This window comes from Centropristis striata, chromosome 1 (assembly GCF_030273125.1).
Source record: "Centropristis striata isolate RG_2023a ecotype Rhode Island chromosome 1, C.striata_1.0, whole genome shotgun sequence".
Taxonomy (NCBI): domain Eukaryota; kingdom Metazoa; phylum Chordata; class Actinopteri; order Perciformes; family Serranidae; genus Centropristis; species Centropristis striata.
This window is the reverse complement of record NC_081517.1, coordinates 19,823,272-19,842,044: the sequence shown is the minus strand read 5'-3', so window position 1 is coordinate 19,842,044 and position 18,773 is coordinate 19,823,272. Positions and strand designations below refer to the sequence as shown.

General features: G+C 36.2%; 1 protein-coding gene across 1 annotated transcript; it reads left to right on the top strand.

Moving 5' to 3' along the window:
* Positions 1 to 1,035: 1,035 nt before the first annotated feature.
* On the top strand, positions 1,036 to 17,185 carry LOC131972258 (monocyte to macrophage differentiation factor 2-like). The gene is made up of 7 exons (XM_059334064.1): positions 1,036 to 1,384; positions 7,611 to 7,692; positions 8,090 to 8,250; positions 9,291 to 9,365; positions 9,460 to 9,561; positions 10,644 to 10,713; positions 10,804 to 17,185. The coding sequence occupies exons 1-7, from the start codon at positions 1,371 to 1,373 to the stop codon at positions 11,005 to 11,007; spliced, it is 708 nt and encodes a 235-aa protein (XP_059190047.1). The 5' UTR covers positions 1,036 to 1,370; the 3' UTR covers positions 11,008 to 17,185.
* Positions 17,186 to 18,773: the final 1,588 nt, after the last annotated feature.

Here is an 18,773-nt window from a genome sequence, read left to right as displayed (position 1 = left end):
TGTTGAGAAAATGAAAATGCGGCTTACATAAATGTATCAGTAACAATAATCTAATAATATATTTGGAATACTGTATATAAAACAATCTGAGTGGGGCCATTCTGCATTACGAGTACTTTTTACTTTTGATACTTTAAGTAAATTTTGATGCTGATGCTTTTGTACTTTTACTTCAGTAAGTTTTGAATGCAGGACTTTAACTTGTAGTGGAGTAATTTCACAGTGTATTTTACTTAAGTAAGGGATCTGACTATTTCTATTTTTCTTTAGTAAAAAAGCTATGTGCAAACAATGCAAGGTAAAAAAAAAAACCCCAATATAACACAGCATTCAATTTAAAAAATGGGAGTTAAAAATATAGACAATGAAAAGTGCAGCAGAGTAACTACAGGTGCATGTCAATACATTAGAATATGATGGAAAAGTCAATTTCCAGAAGTTTAAGTCAAATAGCCCAAACCAAGTATTGAGTCATATAGATGGACATACTTTTCAGAGGCCACATTTCCATATTAAACATAATTTTTAAAACTGGTCTTTTGTAACACTGAATTTTAGGTCTTCATTAAATGTAAGCCATACTCATTATAATTAGAATAAATTAAATACATTAAGACATGAAATGTTTCATTCTGTGTGTAATGGATCGATATAATGTTTCATTCCCACTTTTTGAATTGAATTACTGACATAAATAAACTTTACTATGATATTCTAATTTATTGAGATGCACCTGTATACGTATAGTACCTGTAGCCTGTTATCGGTGACCAGCCTTAAACTCTGTGCCCTGCATCGCCACCTAGAGGAGGAGCCAGCAGATGCACGTACAAGAACAAATCAGCACGAATTTCCTGAGCCATGAATCAGTCCCTCAGAAAATGATGTGGCAGCCTTCAGTGATGAAAAACAACCTCCTCACCGAGTCGTGATGAGGTGAACCGGCGGCTGGAGCTCCAGCAGAGACACGGAGAGAGAGAGACAGAGAGGAAAAGAGAGGGAGAGAGAGAGAGAGAGAGAGAGAGAGGAAAAGAGAGAGAGACCACCAACATCAGCACCACCGTGCAGGAGAAGCGGCTGTCCCCTCAGAGACCATCCCCGACGCCCACACTTCCGGACTGGAGCCTCTGGAGGCAGCTGGGTCGGGATGCATCCGTCTCCCGCTGCTGCTGCTGCTGCTTGACATGAGGATAAGACGACGACGTGTCCCCGGTGAAGCGGCGGCGCCCGTTACGTTACATTAAACCTGCCCGTTACAATCCGAGCAGTGCTGATCAAAGCGCGGCGGTTAATTCGCTCAACACTCAGAGGGATCCGGGCTTTAGCCATACTGTCTGTCTGCTGTCAACTGTTGCTGATTTCCACTGTAAATGAATCTTATAAGGTAGGTGCAATCGTTTGATCCCCATCGTGATAGAAAATTTGATTGAAAAACGCCGATAAATGAGAGTATTTCTCATAATGCTGCCTGGGAGTGATTTTGATGACGATGATGGGTTTTAAAAAAGAAGTCAACATGAACATTTCAGCATCTTATAGCTGATGATGTAATAATCTTGTTGCTCACGGTTTATTTTCCTGACAGTCATTATGAACACACACACACACACACACAAACACACACACAAACCTGCTACTTCCCTCCTCCCCATCATCATCATCATCATCATCCTCATCATCTTGCTCTCTCTTCTGTCTTTCTCTATGTGGTTAGGCTTTCTTGAAACATACAGCAGGCCACACACACACACACACACACACACACACACACACACACACACAGCTTCTCTTATATATTAGAGCTAAAAGAAAGCAGCTCTGGGTTTCAGGCTGTCATGGATGGGTTTTGCGGCTCGAAGAGGTCAAACAGAGCAGATCAGGGCTGCTACTGATACATTTTCATTGCTAGTGAATGTGCTGATTGCTTTAGAATATCATTTAAAAATGCATAATGTCCATTATAAGTTAGCAGAGCTCAGGGCAAAATCTTCATATGTCCAAAAGCCCAGATAAAGCCAGTTTGCACTGATGTGGACAGAAAAAAGCAGCAACTTGTCATATCTAATCAGCCGGATTCAGCATTTTTTCTCCTTTAAAAAACAACTGTAACGATTAATGATTGATCAAAACTGTTTTGATTCTAGAGCAGTGTTGTTTTCTGTCCACCATGAGCACAACTCCCATTCCTTCTGCATGAAATCAGATATGGAAAACTGTTTCATGTGTTAAAAGTCTGGCTTCAGTGTGTTGTAATGCATGTAGATTGAGGCAAATGATCATCATTGAATATAATACAAGTCGTATACACAGCTGCCATTATTTAAAAATACAAAATTATTTGCAGTTGTGCTTATTATTTTGCAGAAAACGATGACGTATCCTTTCTTTCTTTCCTTCATTCACACCTTGACACCAGAGCTGGAACCATTCAATAATTGATTAGTCAACGGACAGAAAAAAAAAAATCAGTGACCTTTTTTAATAATTGATTAATCATTACTGTCATTTAATCAAGAAAAACATGCAAATTTTACTTGGTTCAAGCATTTATAATGTAAATATTTGCTGCTTTTCTGTGTTTTGTATCACTTTAAATGTGATATTTTCGTTGCACCAAACATGCCAACTGAAAATAATTTATTTTGACATTTTGGTTATTAAACAATTGAAAACTAATTAAAAACGAAAATAGCATACCTTGTTGACCAAGTCCACTTGTTTATAGCTACAGCTAATATATTTTTACTTTTAATTTTTCTTTCACACATCAGATAATGAGAAATGCCTTTCACAGATCTTCAGATAGTTTGTTTTGTCAGACCAGCTGTCTAAAATCAAAACATATTTAGTTTAAAGTGATATAACAAGCAGAAAATTAACAAATCGGCTGGAACCAGACATTATGTGACATTTTTGCTTGTGAGGTTTTATTATTATTAAAACTGTGGGGGACTAATTTTTTGTCTGTCAACTAATCAATTATTTAACAAATTGTTTCAGCTCTACTGGAAGTTTTTCCCCCCCACGATTGTCCTTCTTCTTTCTGTTGCTGTGTATCTGATATAACTCACTGAGCAGCTCGACCATAAAACAGGCCGTAAGATTAATTCATGTTCAGCATTAAGTGGACTGAGGTTTCAGTCTTCACGGTTCAGTGAGACAATACGAGCGTTCCTTCTGTCTGTCCTGCTGTCGTGACAGAAGAGTTATCATGATGTTTCCGCAGCTCTGCTCCTCTCCGTCCACTTAGTGTGTCCCTCTGTCTGGCCTCTGGCCTGGTAATTATCAGCCAGCTTGATAAAGTCATTAATGACCCGGCCAAGCCTGCTGGGCCTGGCACTGACACACACACACACACACACACACACACACACACACACACACACACACACACACACACACCAAAGAGAGAGTCTGACAGTGTAAGGCCAGTGTTGGATGCAAGGCGAGGAAGCCTCCTAATTTGGGACAGGATGGTGTTTTTTCTGGGCTGGGTCAGCTCGTATTAATAACTCTGAATGAGTGTCCGTCTAAAAACAGCTGCTGAAGGAACAGGAGTGGCACAGTGTGGGAGAAAGGAAGAATCAGGCATGTTTGTTAAGATCATTGTCATTATAAATGAGGTTTATGGTTTCTTTTATCCCTCTGTTTTACCTCCTGATCCATCTCCAGAAGGATCAGGAGTGTCAGAAATATAAAAAGGTTTGAAACAGCTGAGGTGTAGGAGGAGAACATCATGTTCTACCGTTTCACACTGTTGCACAACGAGGCAGAAATAAAAAACTGGACAGATTTAAAGGTAATATTCCTCGTAGACTGGAACACTTGTACGCAGGACTTTTAATGTTTTTTCCTCAGAAAATGGCACATAAATGCACAGCTCAATAGATGTTTATATATATAAATGTAATCCATATATATAAGGGCTGCACTAATGATAAAATGTTAGAAAACAGTGAGGAATACACCCCAATCCCTCAAATGTCATGTCTTTTAGTCCAAAACCCAAAGATATATACAGAGAAATCATCAGGACATCTTCACCGTTTTTAGAGGCTGAAATAGCATTTTTTGCCATTTTTGCATGAATATTAATCTCACAGATGAATTTTTATATACATATATATATATATATATATATATATATATATATATATATAAGCGTTTTAGGTGTTTGATCTTCTACCTTGCTGAAACATCTTCAGGTTTCATATCAATGTTTAATTCGAGTGGTATTCCCTCTGATGGCTGCCTGTTTCTCTCGTTTTGACTCCCACCAATCTTAGAACAGTGTGTGTGTGTGTGTGTGAGAAAGAGAAAGAGACAGAGACATCGCTAAATCTAGGTCTCTTATGAAATCTGGCTCTGCAAGATGCAGCATGAAAAATAGGGAGGGGTGGTGTTGTGTGTGTGTGCGTGTGTGTGTGTCTGTGTGTGTTTTGTGTGTCTGCATGGACGTCTTTGTCCATTTGCCTTCCTGCATGTTAATTTAATCATCGGGAAGCAGAGAGGAGACATGGTCGGGGAGCAGCAGGGGGAGAGGGAGAGATGAGCAAAGAAAGATGAAAGAAATGAGGAGTTTTCTGGTGAGGAGGAGAGAGAAGGAAAAAAAAAGACAATCCCTGCCCGGTGGTTTCCATGACAACAGTGACATCACTGATGGAGCGCTACCTCCTGAGTGGCGCCGCTTGTTTGTTTGGTTTCTGCTTAAAGATTTCAGCTTACATATATATGTATATCTGTGTGTATATCTGAAGGCCTGTATGTCTGTGAGCATGCAGGCGTGTCTGTACATGTGAATTGTTTATGAAAGAGATCTTCACCGTCAGTTCACTCAGTCCGTGGTTACCCACACTGTTGCCAGGCAACAGCAGTCATGGCAACAAGTTGAAGCATGATGGAGCGTTGCTAAGCGAGAGGACAGGACGGGGGTGAAATTTTATGAGCACCACTGAGACACAAATGAATAGAAATATTAAAGAGGCTCCACGTGGTTTTAGGACATGAAACATTTTGGCACATTTTAAGCCCTTATGAGTCCCACAAATTCTGCTTTTAAGGCGAGACACTACAGGCAAAAACATCGTTTTTTCATGCACTGGTCAGTTTGAGGTTTTGGGCTGTTTTTCACCCATAACTTCTTTCAGAATAGTAAGAAAAAGAAGTTTTCGAAAGAAAACATCCAAAACAAACATTTCGGTGTATATTTTACTTGTAGATTTCTCCTAAATCCACTGAAGCATTCTATTGAAGCATTTAGTACCACGAGTCCAAACCTCGTCATCACAGACGTCGTAAGCTCCCACTCTCCTGCACAATATTATGTGTTTTAAATGTTCTATATGGTTGCTGCTATGAATTAGATTCAATAATTTATCTTCAGAGTCATTTCCATTCAGATACAATATCTTGTTTCTGATGTTATTCTTCATAAATTTCTAATTTATGAAATGATAAAAGGAGTTACCCTATTTTCCTCAGTAAAAAAAACTCTGAATCTATCTATGACTCTCTAATATATCAACAAAATAAAATAATAACTTTGAAATTTGCTTTATCCAATGATGCATGATTTCTGTCCTGGCAATATATACAAATTTGTTAATATTTAATGAGTTAACACCTCATTTGCATATATAAACAGAACATTTCAGAAAACTAATAATGTGGAAAAATATTGTCTTAATGTAAATAACAAACTGGGGAAGTTTCATGATGATATCTATAGGTAAAAAAAACCCTATTCACCTGTAGTGTCTCCCCTTAAGGACATAAATAAATTATTTTATTTTATTTATGTATAAACATATAAAGAAATAAATATATATTTCTTTATTTTTCAGCTCTACTAGTGTGTAGAGAATGACTCATTGTTACATGTTGCCAAAACTAATGTCTCATTGCACATTTTAGTTCAGATATTGAAAATTGTTTTTAAGAAGCTAACAATTATTTTATTGATCAGTTCTTCTGTTCAGCTCTGTTCAGGCTCCTCCCGTCTGCTGGTCGTTACAGAGCGCTGTCGACCGCACACACACACACACACACACACACACACACACACACACACACACACACACACACACACACACACACACACACACACACACCTCTGCACAATAACCCCTGACTTACGTGCATCTTTGCACTTTCACATTGAGGGGCATGTTGGTCAGTAAATCTGATTCTGATTCTGTGTCGAGAAAAAAAATCTTGCACACTTGTAACCAGAATGCACAATAATAATTTTTGTAATTTACCAAAGTCTCAACATGAAAGTCTTCTTCAGGGTTTGAAAAATGAGGCTTTTGTCCCGCATGAGCAATGATGGATCAGTGTCTAAAATGCAATTATTTTACATGAAATTAGCAATATCATCACACTCAGCATCTCTCTAATAGCAGTGTGTGTCCCTCTCATATCAGGATTAGAAATACTTTTTTGATCCTTAGACTTAGACAGACTTTATTGTCATTCAGTTATACATAAAAATATGCACATTTGAACGAAATTCCGTTGCATTGGCTCACAGTAAAACTATAAAATAGAATATTTATATGGCACAGAAATGTAGCAGCAGAAAATCTTTTGTAACATAAACAACAGACATAAAGGATATAAATATAAAAACGAGTTCACAGTGCAAAATGTAGGAGGTGGGGGGATGTAAAGTCCAGGGGGGGTGGGGATTAAGAGTTTAAAAGTCTGATAGCTTGGGGAAATTGCCTTTGTTACAGTTCCTGCTGTATAAGAAATGTAAATAGAAATAATTAAGACTGTAAATGAAATAAAGATGGAAAAAAAACCCCATAAAGCTACAACAACAATATCAAATACAAATGCAACAAGTCTTATATATGTACAAATATGTGTGTAACAACAGTGTAAGTGACGAATTCAATTATTGCACAAGATTTCTATAGAAAGTCTGTATTACAGGTTAATAATTAAACATAATTATAATGTTAATTAATTAATTGTAAAAAATATGTCCAGATAGAAAAATGTCCATCCTAGGTTCACAAAGTCCAAGATGATGTCTTTAAATGAGTTGTTATGTCCGTCCAAAACCCAAAGATATTCAGTTTAATATGATTTAAAACAGTGAAAAGCAGAATATCTCATTACTTGAGAGGCTGAAAACATAATATTTTGCCATTTTTCCATGAAATGATTGTGACAGTGTGATTTATTCTTGACAGATAAAGTTAATATCTTCTCAAAACTTTATTAATCAATATCTTCCAAACACATCACAATGAAAATGAAACCACAACCAACTTTTATGGGCGACCGTGTACTTTAACAATTAATCAATTATCAAAATAGGTGGCAATTATTTTTCTGGTGATGGACTAATCGATTAGTTTATTAACATTTGCAGTCTTAATTTAAATACAACCCCAATTCACCAAAAGTTGGGACGTTGTCTAAAACATGAATGACTCTTGATCATCTGCTCATCCTTTTTGTCATATATTCAGCTGAAATATCTGCATCAAATGCATCATCTGAATTTGGTGCATTTTGTTTCTATTTTTGAGTTGCACGTTGTTCAAACTGAGAAATGAATATCAACTTACATTTTTTTTCATTTGTGATGATTCCAGGTTTATGAACAACCGTGTTCCTCCTAACAAGAGATACCAGCCCACAGAATATGAGCATGCTGCCAACTGTGCCACGCATGCGGTAAATGCACACACACACACACACACACACACACACACACACACAGACACACACCTGACCAGATCCCAGACCTGCAGACCATCTTCTTCTGGATGTCTAACTCCAACGAGATCCTCTACTTCATACAGCAAAGAGCGCCAGCGTACACACACACCATAGAGACTCTGCAAGGTACACACACACACACACACACACACACAGACCACAAAAGGTGACCATTAATCTCACACGGATGAAATGACACTCCAGCGCTCTTACATAACAGACAAATGAGCGACGCCTCCGGATTCTTTTTTAAAACTTACCACCTACACCATTCAAGAGATTTTCAGCTCATCTTGCATGCTCTTGCGTTTATCAGTATCTCATGTGTCATTTATGTTATGAATTCATTTAGTTATGGATAATCCCCAGCCTGCTGGGCAGCTCAGTGTTGCACTTCCAGTCGGAGGACCAATGGGAGCGGCTGTCGGCCTGGGTGTACGGGGCGGGGCTCAGCTCGCTCTTCATCATCTCCACCCTGTTCCACACTGTGGCCTGGAAGAAGAGCCACCTACGGTACACACACACAGAAGCACACACATTTCAACACAGTATGTGAACTGGATTGTAACTAGAGCCCAATATAGGGGTTTTGAGACCGATGCTGACACTGATTTCTGAGGGGGAAAATTTATTGATAACCAATATTGTGGCCGGTATATAAATATTTTTAGCTGGAATGAAAATAGACCTTTTTTTATATGGATTGTGCACCGATTTTTCACCACTCAAATGCACCCAGAAAGCTACTTTCTCAAACATAAAACTTTATTAATAATATTTAACATTGTTATGTAACAGAGGATTGTGTCTAGAAAGAAATTATTCCAACTTTATGGGCGACCATAGAAATAAAAATAATACTTAAAATTGTCATACATTATTTTACATTGTACAAACGATGTATTACATTGTCAGCCAATTCTATAAATGAAAATAAAGAATAAATAGGAATAAAATAGCTAAATAAATAATAAATAAATCAATACTGTTCAGTCAATTGCTGACTATTAAAAAATATATAATAAAATAAAATAGCTAAAACCATTTCTAAATCACTGCAATCAACATTTCTGCATTATATATTGTGTAAAAAAAGTTTTCATAACTACGCATATCTACCGATAATACAGGTTTGCCCATAAAGTTGGAATCATCTTGTTTTCAGACAGAATCCTCTGTTAATTGTGGTTTCATTTTCATTGTGATATGTTTGTAAGAGACTGATTAATAAAGTTGTGAGAAGATATGCACTTTATCTGTCAAGAATAAATTACATTGTCAAAATCATTTCATGGAAAGAGGTAAAAAAAATATTCAGACTCCATGGGTGACTGTGTATCTGTCAACTGATATATCTGTCGAGTTGTAATTGTAACACTGCAGATGATACAAAATTATATAAGAGGACACTCAAAATAGCCCCTTCAAACCAGAATACATATTTATATTCCAACTCTCCAGATTTGTATTTTTTTCCATCTAAATCTCACTGATGCTACATGTATAAACAGTGTCACTCAGTTGTCATGAGGCTGTTTGGTCTCTCTCCTCAGGTCTGTGGAGCACTGTTTCCACATGTGTGACAGGATGGTGATCTATTTCTTCATTGCTGCCTCCTACGCCCCTTGGTAAACTAACTAGCCCGCTGTATGTATTTATTTATACCTGTGTGTGTGTGTGTAAAGTGTTAGTAGTGATGCGTTGCTTTTCATGCACCGACAGGCTGAACCTGCGGGAGCTCGGGCCCTGGGGGTGTCACATGCGCTGGCTGGTCTGGGTCATGGCCTCTTTTGGAACCACCTATGTCTTCTTCTTTCATGAGAGGTCAGTTCATGCATTCATGCGAGTCTCTGTGATAATTATTGTAATAAATGTTCCTCCCATGTGGCAAAATAATCTCTAATCTCAACTCAAAGGTCCACATATTAGCTTTCCCAGAGAAAACAACTACACAATGATCTGCATCAGCAATTTGAGCTTAAATAACATAATTTTATCCCAAAATGTAAAATATTTCAATCTCTCAGTGTGGGAATACTTGCAATGTGTGTAAGGGAATTTGAGCCTGTAACTACACATCACTTCTAAACTATAAGTAATCATGTTTACACACAAACGCCCTTTTTGGACTTCACCATCAATTCACTTCTCTCTTTTGTTGTTAATAAGATGTAACATCATTCCTTGTTTCTTTTTTCCTTCTTTCTGCACTTTTAAGTTTATTTAATTCTCTAGTTTTTTATTCTGTTTTATTGTAGTATTTCCCACAATTTAATATCAGACCGTCACCTTCCTAAAATAATGGCCATAATAAAGTAATTTTTTTGGCAAAAAATATATTTTTTTGCCTAAATCATCTCCTCATGATGCTGGCCACCAGTTTTTTGTTTTCCAAAAAAACATGAAAAAAATTACTTAGGCCATTATTTTAAGAGGGTGTCGAGATTTGATCGTTTTAAAAATAGCACACAAGTAATTATACATACTTGTACAGCTCACGGTTCTAAAATAGGCTGCCGTTTCTGTGAATTTATGCTACAAAACCACTGATCTAAGTTTAGGGCAAAAAACTTCCTGGTAAGGCATTATAAAAAACAGTTTAAACAGTAAATAAATGTATGGAAATGTGAGGTAGTTATGCGTGCCATGGGAAGTAAATTACATGCACAACTTTACATAAAAAGTTGTTTGTTTGTGAATTCAAGTTGTTAAAGATGCCTCAAACTTAATGCCTGTCTTTCTTGAAGGGGCTTCTAGTTGCAGAAATTACATACTGTGCTTTTAAATTCCATGCTTACATCTCATGAGACACAGTTCAGGTAAAGCGAGTAGTTGGCCCATTGAGTTGACATCCTTTTGTCCTGAGGTTGAGACTAATCACAGTGAAATATTCTTCTGTGTGTCAGGTATAAGATCACAGAGTTGATCTGCTACACGGTGATGGGGGTTTTTCCTGCCATCGTCATCCTCTCCATGGTGAGCTCACTCAATTATTCTCACGTTTGTCATTTCCTCACTATAATGTCTTTAAAACCTGAAAATGATAAAATGTCTGCTTCTTTGCAGCCGGAGCAGTCTGGGTTGTATGAGCTGCTGGTGGGCGGAGCCTGCTACTGTCTGGGGATGGTCTTTTTTAAAAGTGATGGCATCGTCCCATTTGCTCATGCCATTTGGCACCTGTTTGTAGCTATGGGAGCAGCCATACACTACTACGCCATCTGGAAATACCTCTATGCCCAGCCATCCAATCAGGTCCAGACCTCCAGATGACATCAGCGCTGACCTCACAGGAAGTAGTTCCTCTGTTTGAGCTACTTCAAGGGGATAATGTGAGCTGTGTCATAGTTCATGGCTGCCTCCTTTGGAAAGCAAGTGGCCTGAACCTCCTCCATAAATGAAATGGTGAAACCTCAACAAATGTAGAAGAAAGATAATGGTGCATTAAGGTGATCTTCATCAACTCAAAGAGCAAAACAATCCACATCCATCAGCAGGAAGTTGAATTCAGTTGGTGTGAGGCTGCACTTAAAGGACCAGAGTGTAGAATTTAGTTATCTAGCAGTGAGATTGCAGATTGCAACTAACTGAATACACACATAAGCCGTGTTTCCATTAGCGTAGAAGCACATTTTGAAATGTTGCATTAAAGAAAATGCAAATAGGGACGTTTCAATCAACGTTTTGAGCAAAATAAACAGAGCTGCATTAACGTACTTTGGTCAGAAGATGGCGGTATAATGTATTGTAGTCTAGTCCATCAGGAAACAGTAGAAGAAGTAGAGATTGTGAGAGAGAGAAAAAACAACAAGAAACTCAATGAGGATTTTGAATGGGTTGGTGGTTAGATGCCTGAAATAAGGTCTGTGTTTAACACAAGCTAAAGAGATCTTCGCCTGTTGTTTTACGACATAAATTACATTGGTAAATCCACTTGTGAATTTTGGAGTTTTTAACTGTCCTTTAAAGAGCGGTTGCTAACAAGTTTCTAAATGAGACTACAGTGGTTTTCAGGGATATTAAACTTCATCACTCCGGACAAGCACGGGAACTCTCTCGCTAGTCCGCCTTTCAGCCTCCAGTCATGTTTTTCAGTGCTCTTGCAAACTCCTGTAGATAGTAGATTAGGTTAGTAAGCAATTTGTTTGGCTACGGTTTTGCTAGCTTGTGACGTTAAAGTCATGCGAATGTGAAGTACTTTGCTATAGCCTAACGTTAGCTTTTTTTTTTTTACCTCAATCTGCTGCATTAACGCTTCAAATATCATAAAAGTGGTGTTCATTTGTGAAGATTATCCTGCTGAGCAAAACACGTCAGCATCAGAAACAGTGTGTTTGCCATAGAGATTATTTTCTGCAATGAACCGAAATCCAATGCAACAATCCTAAATGCGAATTCCTATTAGACCCCATGGAGATGGTAACTTCCAGGGTAACCTACAAAAATATGTACTTTTGTTCTCTATAGATCCCCTTTAATTCTACACACTGGTCTCACACACTAAAGTCTAATGTCAGCATGCCAACATGCTCACAATGACAATGTGAGCAATAACGTCTGATTTTAGACCTGTAGAGGTATGTTGTTGATGTTCTCCATCTCAGTTTTGTGTGTTGGCATACTGTAGGGAGCTGAAGGCAATCCTGAGTGCATTCAGAGTTACACATGAACATCACATCCTTTGGATTTTCCTGGCAAATACGCCCAAATTCTTGACATGAATATCTGTTCACAGGAAGTTACAATCCATTCTCACATTGTCAAAACAAAGCAGTTAATGCATGTAAATTGCTTCACATAGTATGTTTAACACATGCTGAAAAACACTGTGCTCAACTAATGGTAAATGTATCCATATTACTTAAAATGGTCTTAGTTTAAGCCATTGTTTACATAATTTATGAGTTGATGAAGACACCTGAATGCACCATTAAGAGTGCAGGACACTGTGGTGTATACTGGAAATAAGTTGTTTTTTGCCAAATGTGTCAAAAACGAAGGCTGCGTTTGAAGGAAACTACACTGAGGCAGCCTTACAACCGGTTGTGAAATTCCTTAACTTTAAAGGAGGCGGCCCGTGAATCAGGACACAGCTTTTTACTTTTTGGTTTTTACCAGTTCCAGTTCAGTTACATCTTAAGTTACTTTTTGCAGGAACTTTGGTTTCATTCCAATGATCAGGGCTTAGAATACTATTCTTGGAGATTTCCCTCTAAGTGGTGCACGTCCAGATTCAGTGTTCAGAAGCTGAATTGAAGGCATTGTCTTATTGTCAAGAGGAGGACAATGTTTACAATTAGCTGACATTACTTATCATCATAAGACATTATTTAAAGTATAATTATCATCATTAACAAAAGGTTTTTTGCTTTGATTACATTTAGGAGGTCGCGACATCAGTAATTTACTATTCCAATTCAGAGTGCTACACTGCAAAAAAAGAAAAGTTGGGTGAACTCAAAATTTCAAGGCAACAAACTTCGATAAAATTTTAAGTTGGACAATTAAACTAAATAGTTTAAGTTTTTTTTGAGTTTGCTCAACTCAACTGAACTGTAAGTTGTACTAACTTTTTAATTACTTAACTAAATTTTACATTGTAACAACTTTTAATCCTTACTTGTGTTAACTCCTGCAATGTGCTGAATTGGCACGATTGTAATGCCGCTATGAAATGTCAGCTAATGTTGCGACCACAATTTTGAGTTAGCATTGATGCGCTAATGGCTACTCTTGTAGCTGTAACAAGCAGCGCCGCTAGCATCAGTTAGCCGCTAGCATCAGTTAGCCGCTAGCTTTCGCTAATGACCGAATTTCACCACTTTCCCACATTTCACAACAAAGAAATAAGAGTTAGCAGAACTATTGTCCTTTGTTGTGAACCCCAACTTAAAGATATAAGTAACAACAACTCACAAACTTGTTTTTGAGCATACAACTGGCTTCCTTTGTTGTGCTAACTTACATTATTGCCCTAAATATCAATAATTTATATTTCCAAGTTTTCCCAACTTAAATCATAGTTTTAGGCCAAAAAATACAAGTTGGCTTTTTTGCAGTGTAGATAGTATTATTACTGCTATTGTTACTAGTTGTGCTATCTTCACCGTAGTACACTCTATGGTTTAACAGCAGTTGCTTCAGTCAGTGATTTACTGTGATTTCTAAATCAAGCATGACTGTAAGATGATCTTTTATTTATGTTGAACATACAGATATTCATGGTTTTAGTCTCGGAGACTTTTACTTGTGTGCTTCCACCTTTACCAGGCTCTACAGAGTAGATTATCAAGCATAATTACTGAATTCTAATAGTTTACTGTTGTTGATTAGATTTAGTAAGTGAAGATGTCATCAGTACGATTTATACAGTATATATTTATTAATGACGTGCAGTATATGTTGACCTCATCTATATTTTCTTCTGATGTACTTCATCAGCTGTTTATCTTCATCATCTTCATCTTAATGAATGAGACCCATTTGTTCGAGTTACATGTTGAACCTCAGAAGGGAAAACCACTGTCTGACTCAGCACTGCCAGAAGACTGACTTACTGCCGTACCTGATAGCACACTACTACCATATATACGTCTCACACTTGAAAGGAAACTGAAGCTATAGTATTGTTGAACAATCTGGCCCAATATTAAGGCATCTCAGGTGTGTGTGCATGTGTGTGTGTGTGTGTGTGTGTGTGTGTGTGTGTGTGTGTGTGTGTGTGTGAGTGTGTGTGAGTGTTTGTATACTATCGGACTCCCATGAATCCAAAGCCTGTAACCGGCTGAGTCTATGTTTACACGTGAACGCATGTACCTTGAACACATAAAAAGTATATTTGAAATATATATGTACTCTTAGTGTTAAACTGTATGTGGTGGCACACGGTATAATGATATACGAGCTTGTATGATACAGTAAATGCGGCTAGAGGACCAAAAGGTCTCCTATTCATAGGTGTTAACGAATTTTTGAAAAAACCTCTGCTCTTGTTCAACATCTTCTCGCTGCTGTCTGTCTCTCAGGATTTGGATCATTTGGGCTTAAAAGCCTGTGAAGCCACATTCAAGGACCACTAAAGCTGCTCCGGTTGTTCGAGCGCTCTCTGCAGCAACGAAAAATGATCAAATAGCTGTGAAGCTGCTTTATTTTAATGCTGGCACTCACTTGCTTCACTTGCCTACTCACATCCCCAAGTAAGGCAAAAGTTTCCTGCGAGCTCTAGATAGATATGGGTAATATTTATAAAGTAACCAAACAGGATAAAAGCTTTAAGGCAGATATTACAGCAGCAAAGAGTATGTTCACTAAAACTGCACAGCTCTAAATTTGCTGTATGTGATTTGCACTAGAGCCCGGCTGATATGGGATTTTTGAGACAGATGCTGATACTGGCCTTAGAGGGGGAAAATTCATTGATAACGGATATGGTATTAGAATGAAAATAGACCCTTTTATGTGGATTGTGCACCGCTTTTTCACTACTCTGCAAATGAACCCAGAGAGCTACTTGATCAAAAAAAAGAGAAGGCATTATTTAATAAGATTTAACATTGTTATATATCAATATACAGTATACAAACAATGTATTGCATTGTCAGCCAATTCTATAAATGATAACTGAGAAGACAAAGAATAAATAGGAATAAAATAAATAGCTAAATAAACATCTGTTTTAGTCAATTGCTGACTATTTAAAAAAGAAAGACGAAACAAATTAATAGCTAATTGCATTTCTAAATCATGCCAAGCAACATTCTGTATTATATATTGGGTAAAAACAATTTCCATAACGTCACTCAACGGATGGATGAAACTGAACACTGGAATGAAAATTGACTTGAGAGACAAACAGAAAAATTTTATGTGGATTGTGCACCGATTTTTTCACCACTCTGCAAATGTACCCAGAGAGCTACTTTCTAAACATAAAACTTAAACAATATTTAACATTGTTATACATGATACAAACAACGTATGACATTGTCAGACAATGCTATTAATGATAACTTAAGAAAATGAAGAATAAATAGGAATAAAATAAATAGCTAAATAAACATTATTACTCATCAGTGTCAGTCAATTTCTGACTATGACTAAAAAAAATAATTTATTAGTCAACACCGTTTCTAAATCACGGTAAGCAACATTTTCTCTATTATATATTGTGTAAAAAAAAGTTTTCATAACAGCACATATCAGCATATACACCGATACTGATATGCCTTTGAGAGGCCAATATCTGCCGATAATATCTGTCAACCGATATATCTGCCGGGCTCTAATTTGCATCAAAATTCACAATGAAAAACATGTAAGTGCAGTGCTACTAGAGAAAAGGCAACAATGACCTTATGTTTCAAAATTAAGAGATAATTAAAAAATAAATACTGCATGCATAGCCAATTTTCAAAACTTTTAAGATATCCTGCTAAAAATGAGAACCAAGCAAAAACACGAGACTGTCAACTAAACCTATTTGGCAGTATATTTAAAAAAAAAAAAAAAAAAGACTATTACAATATTATAGAACAAATCTGCACATTTTTTTAACAGAGCAGCAGCCATGCTGGAAATGTCTCCGTTGCTGCCTAACTGCCCTTGAACAGGCCTTTCATAGTGTGCATTCCTACAATATAACTACAACTTTTTGCAGTTACAACTAACCAAGCAGCACATGAATGCATCATACTGTTGGATCCAAAAAGAAAAACCATCTGATGATATAAAACACACAAAATTCAACCAAATGCATTCATTACTTATTAAGACATTTAACCAACAAAAACAAAGTAACACAAATCATTGTTATTATCATTGTATTTATTTTAGTATTTAAGGAGTTGTATATTAATGACAAATGAACACATTTATTGTTTGAGCTAACTGAGAATTACACACTGTGAATATCTCAGTTTGGACTAAAACTCTTCAGATATATTCTTGAATTTAAGAGTACTTTGTAGTACTCGTACTCTAAGTGTTTACTTGAGCCTCTGAGAAACACCAAATGATTGAGAGTTTATTGCCTGGAGTACTCGGGGGTATTAGAAGTGATCAGAGCCTGTATTCTGACCTGCTATACAGGCAGGTTTGGTGACGGTGAGATGAAATATTTGAGGATTTGACGTGTGTCTGTCTTGTCTTAGTTATTATATGTGTCTCATTCAGACATACAGTGCCCACCTGACTTTGTATAGAGTTTTTAAACTCTCCATGAAGCTTTCATGGACCCTCTTTACATTGTTTATAGACGCTCTGTGATTGTGGAGCTGCTGACTCTGTTCTCAGTGCTGCTTGTGTTTTCTTTCTGGTCGTAAGAGACTACAGATTATATTATCTCATATTCTTTCTCTCTATAGTTTTCATATTGTTTTTCTTCGTGTGTGTGTCTGTGGTGCTTTTGTGCTGTGATAAGCCTATATGATGCCAACAATGCTTTTATCTTTTCTATTTCTCTTGTAATAAAAAAGCTTTTTCATGCAGTATATTCCTGGACTCAACATTTTATAATGTCTTGCCTTTTTGGAAAAACAACTTTTTTGTCTACAGAAGCTGTTGAAGGTAAGACTGCAGCAGTTTATTGCTTACTGGTTGAAATATAAACATATAAAAAAATAAATAAAGTAGTGCTATTGAGATGCTGTGCATACTTTCTTATACGCACTGTTGGCATTATGATATTTGGATCTATGTATAATATTTGGAATAAACTCTTTTTTTATTTTGAATCACCCAAACTGTAGTGTCAAGGAGGTAAATCAGGTAAAATATTTGGGTTTAAAATACCTCATATATCAGGACACATAGTGGTTCTTTAAACACATTGTTATTAATTTAAAATCACAAGAATGTGGGGAAAATGAAATCTATATTTTGAGATCGTCATTACTAAACATTCACTCATTTCACATTTAATGAATGGAACAATGGAATTTGACTACTATGTTATATATGCTAGTAAATAATATAAATAATGAACAAAAAATCCTTTTTAATTTTGAATATGTAACTTTTGAGTGTCACAGTAGTTTCATCTTGGAATACATCATCACAAAACTATTTTATTAGATATCCTATTGTAACAAAGTTTAAAAAATTAGCAAATGAAAAGACAAGACATACTTATTTAGTATTGTATCCATAAAACCTGTTTACCATGAATGCCATATGAAATACATCATCATAAATAAAGACCAAACATAGGCCAATAATCATGAAACTATAAAATGATAAATATAGTTTTAAAAGTTATTATTGTGAATTTATTTGGATTCTGAAATAAGAACCATTAAAAATGAAGTGAGATAAAATAAGCTGTAATAAATGCCCCTATTAAAACAGTGGTTTGTCCACTGAGAGGAGTTGCACTTAAGTTTTGTTGTACAGCTGGTCAATGACAATAAATGTTTGAATCTTGAAATAAAACATTTTTTCTAGAACAATGCTGCTGTATTCCAGCTACAGGTACGTTTATCCTGTGCAATTATATAACTATTTTATTTGTATTTATTTATATACTTACTTTATTTCATTTAAATTTTTTGTCCTGTTTCTTCTTTTTCTTTTTTTTTAAATTACAAATCTGACGATGTAAGTGAATTTCTCCAGTGTGAAATCATAAAATTGATCTTTTCTTTTCTTCTTATCTTTTTTTTTCTTATAATAATGCTCATTAGATTATATTTTATTTCCACTGATATACTATCCGTGTTGTGTGTATTCATTCTTGCAATTATTCAATTGGTCTTTTTTATTTAATTCATATGCAGATATTTGGAAATCAACCAGCATAAACCAGTGGAGGGGCAGAAAAAAAAATGTCTTTAACATAAATAAATTATAAATTACACATTACAGCAAGATTACAGTTGAAAATTGTTAGGTTTAATAAACAATGGTTCCCTTCAATATTTTATAATTTTGAAAACTATTTATTATTGCTATTGTCTTAGTTTTTATTTTTCATATTTATTTATTTTATTTTTTTGTCTTTATTATTGTTAACTTATTTACATATACTATGTATTTATTAGTCT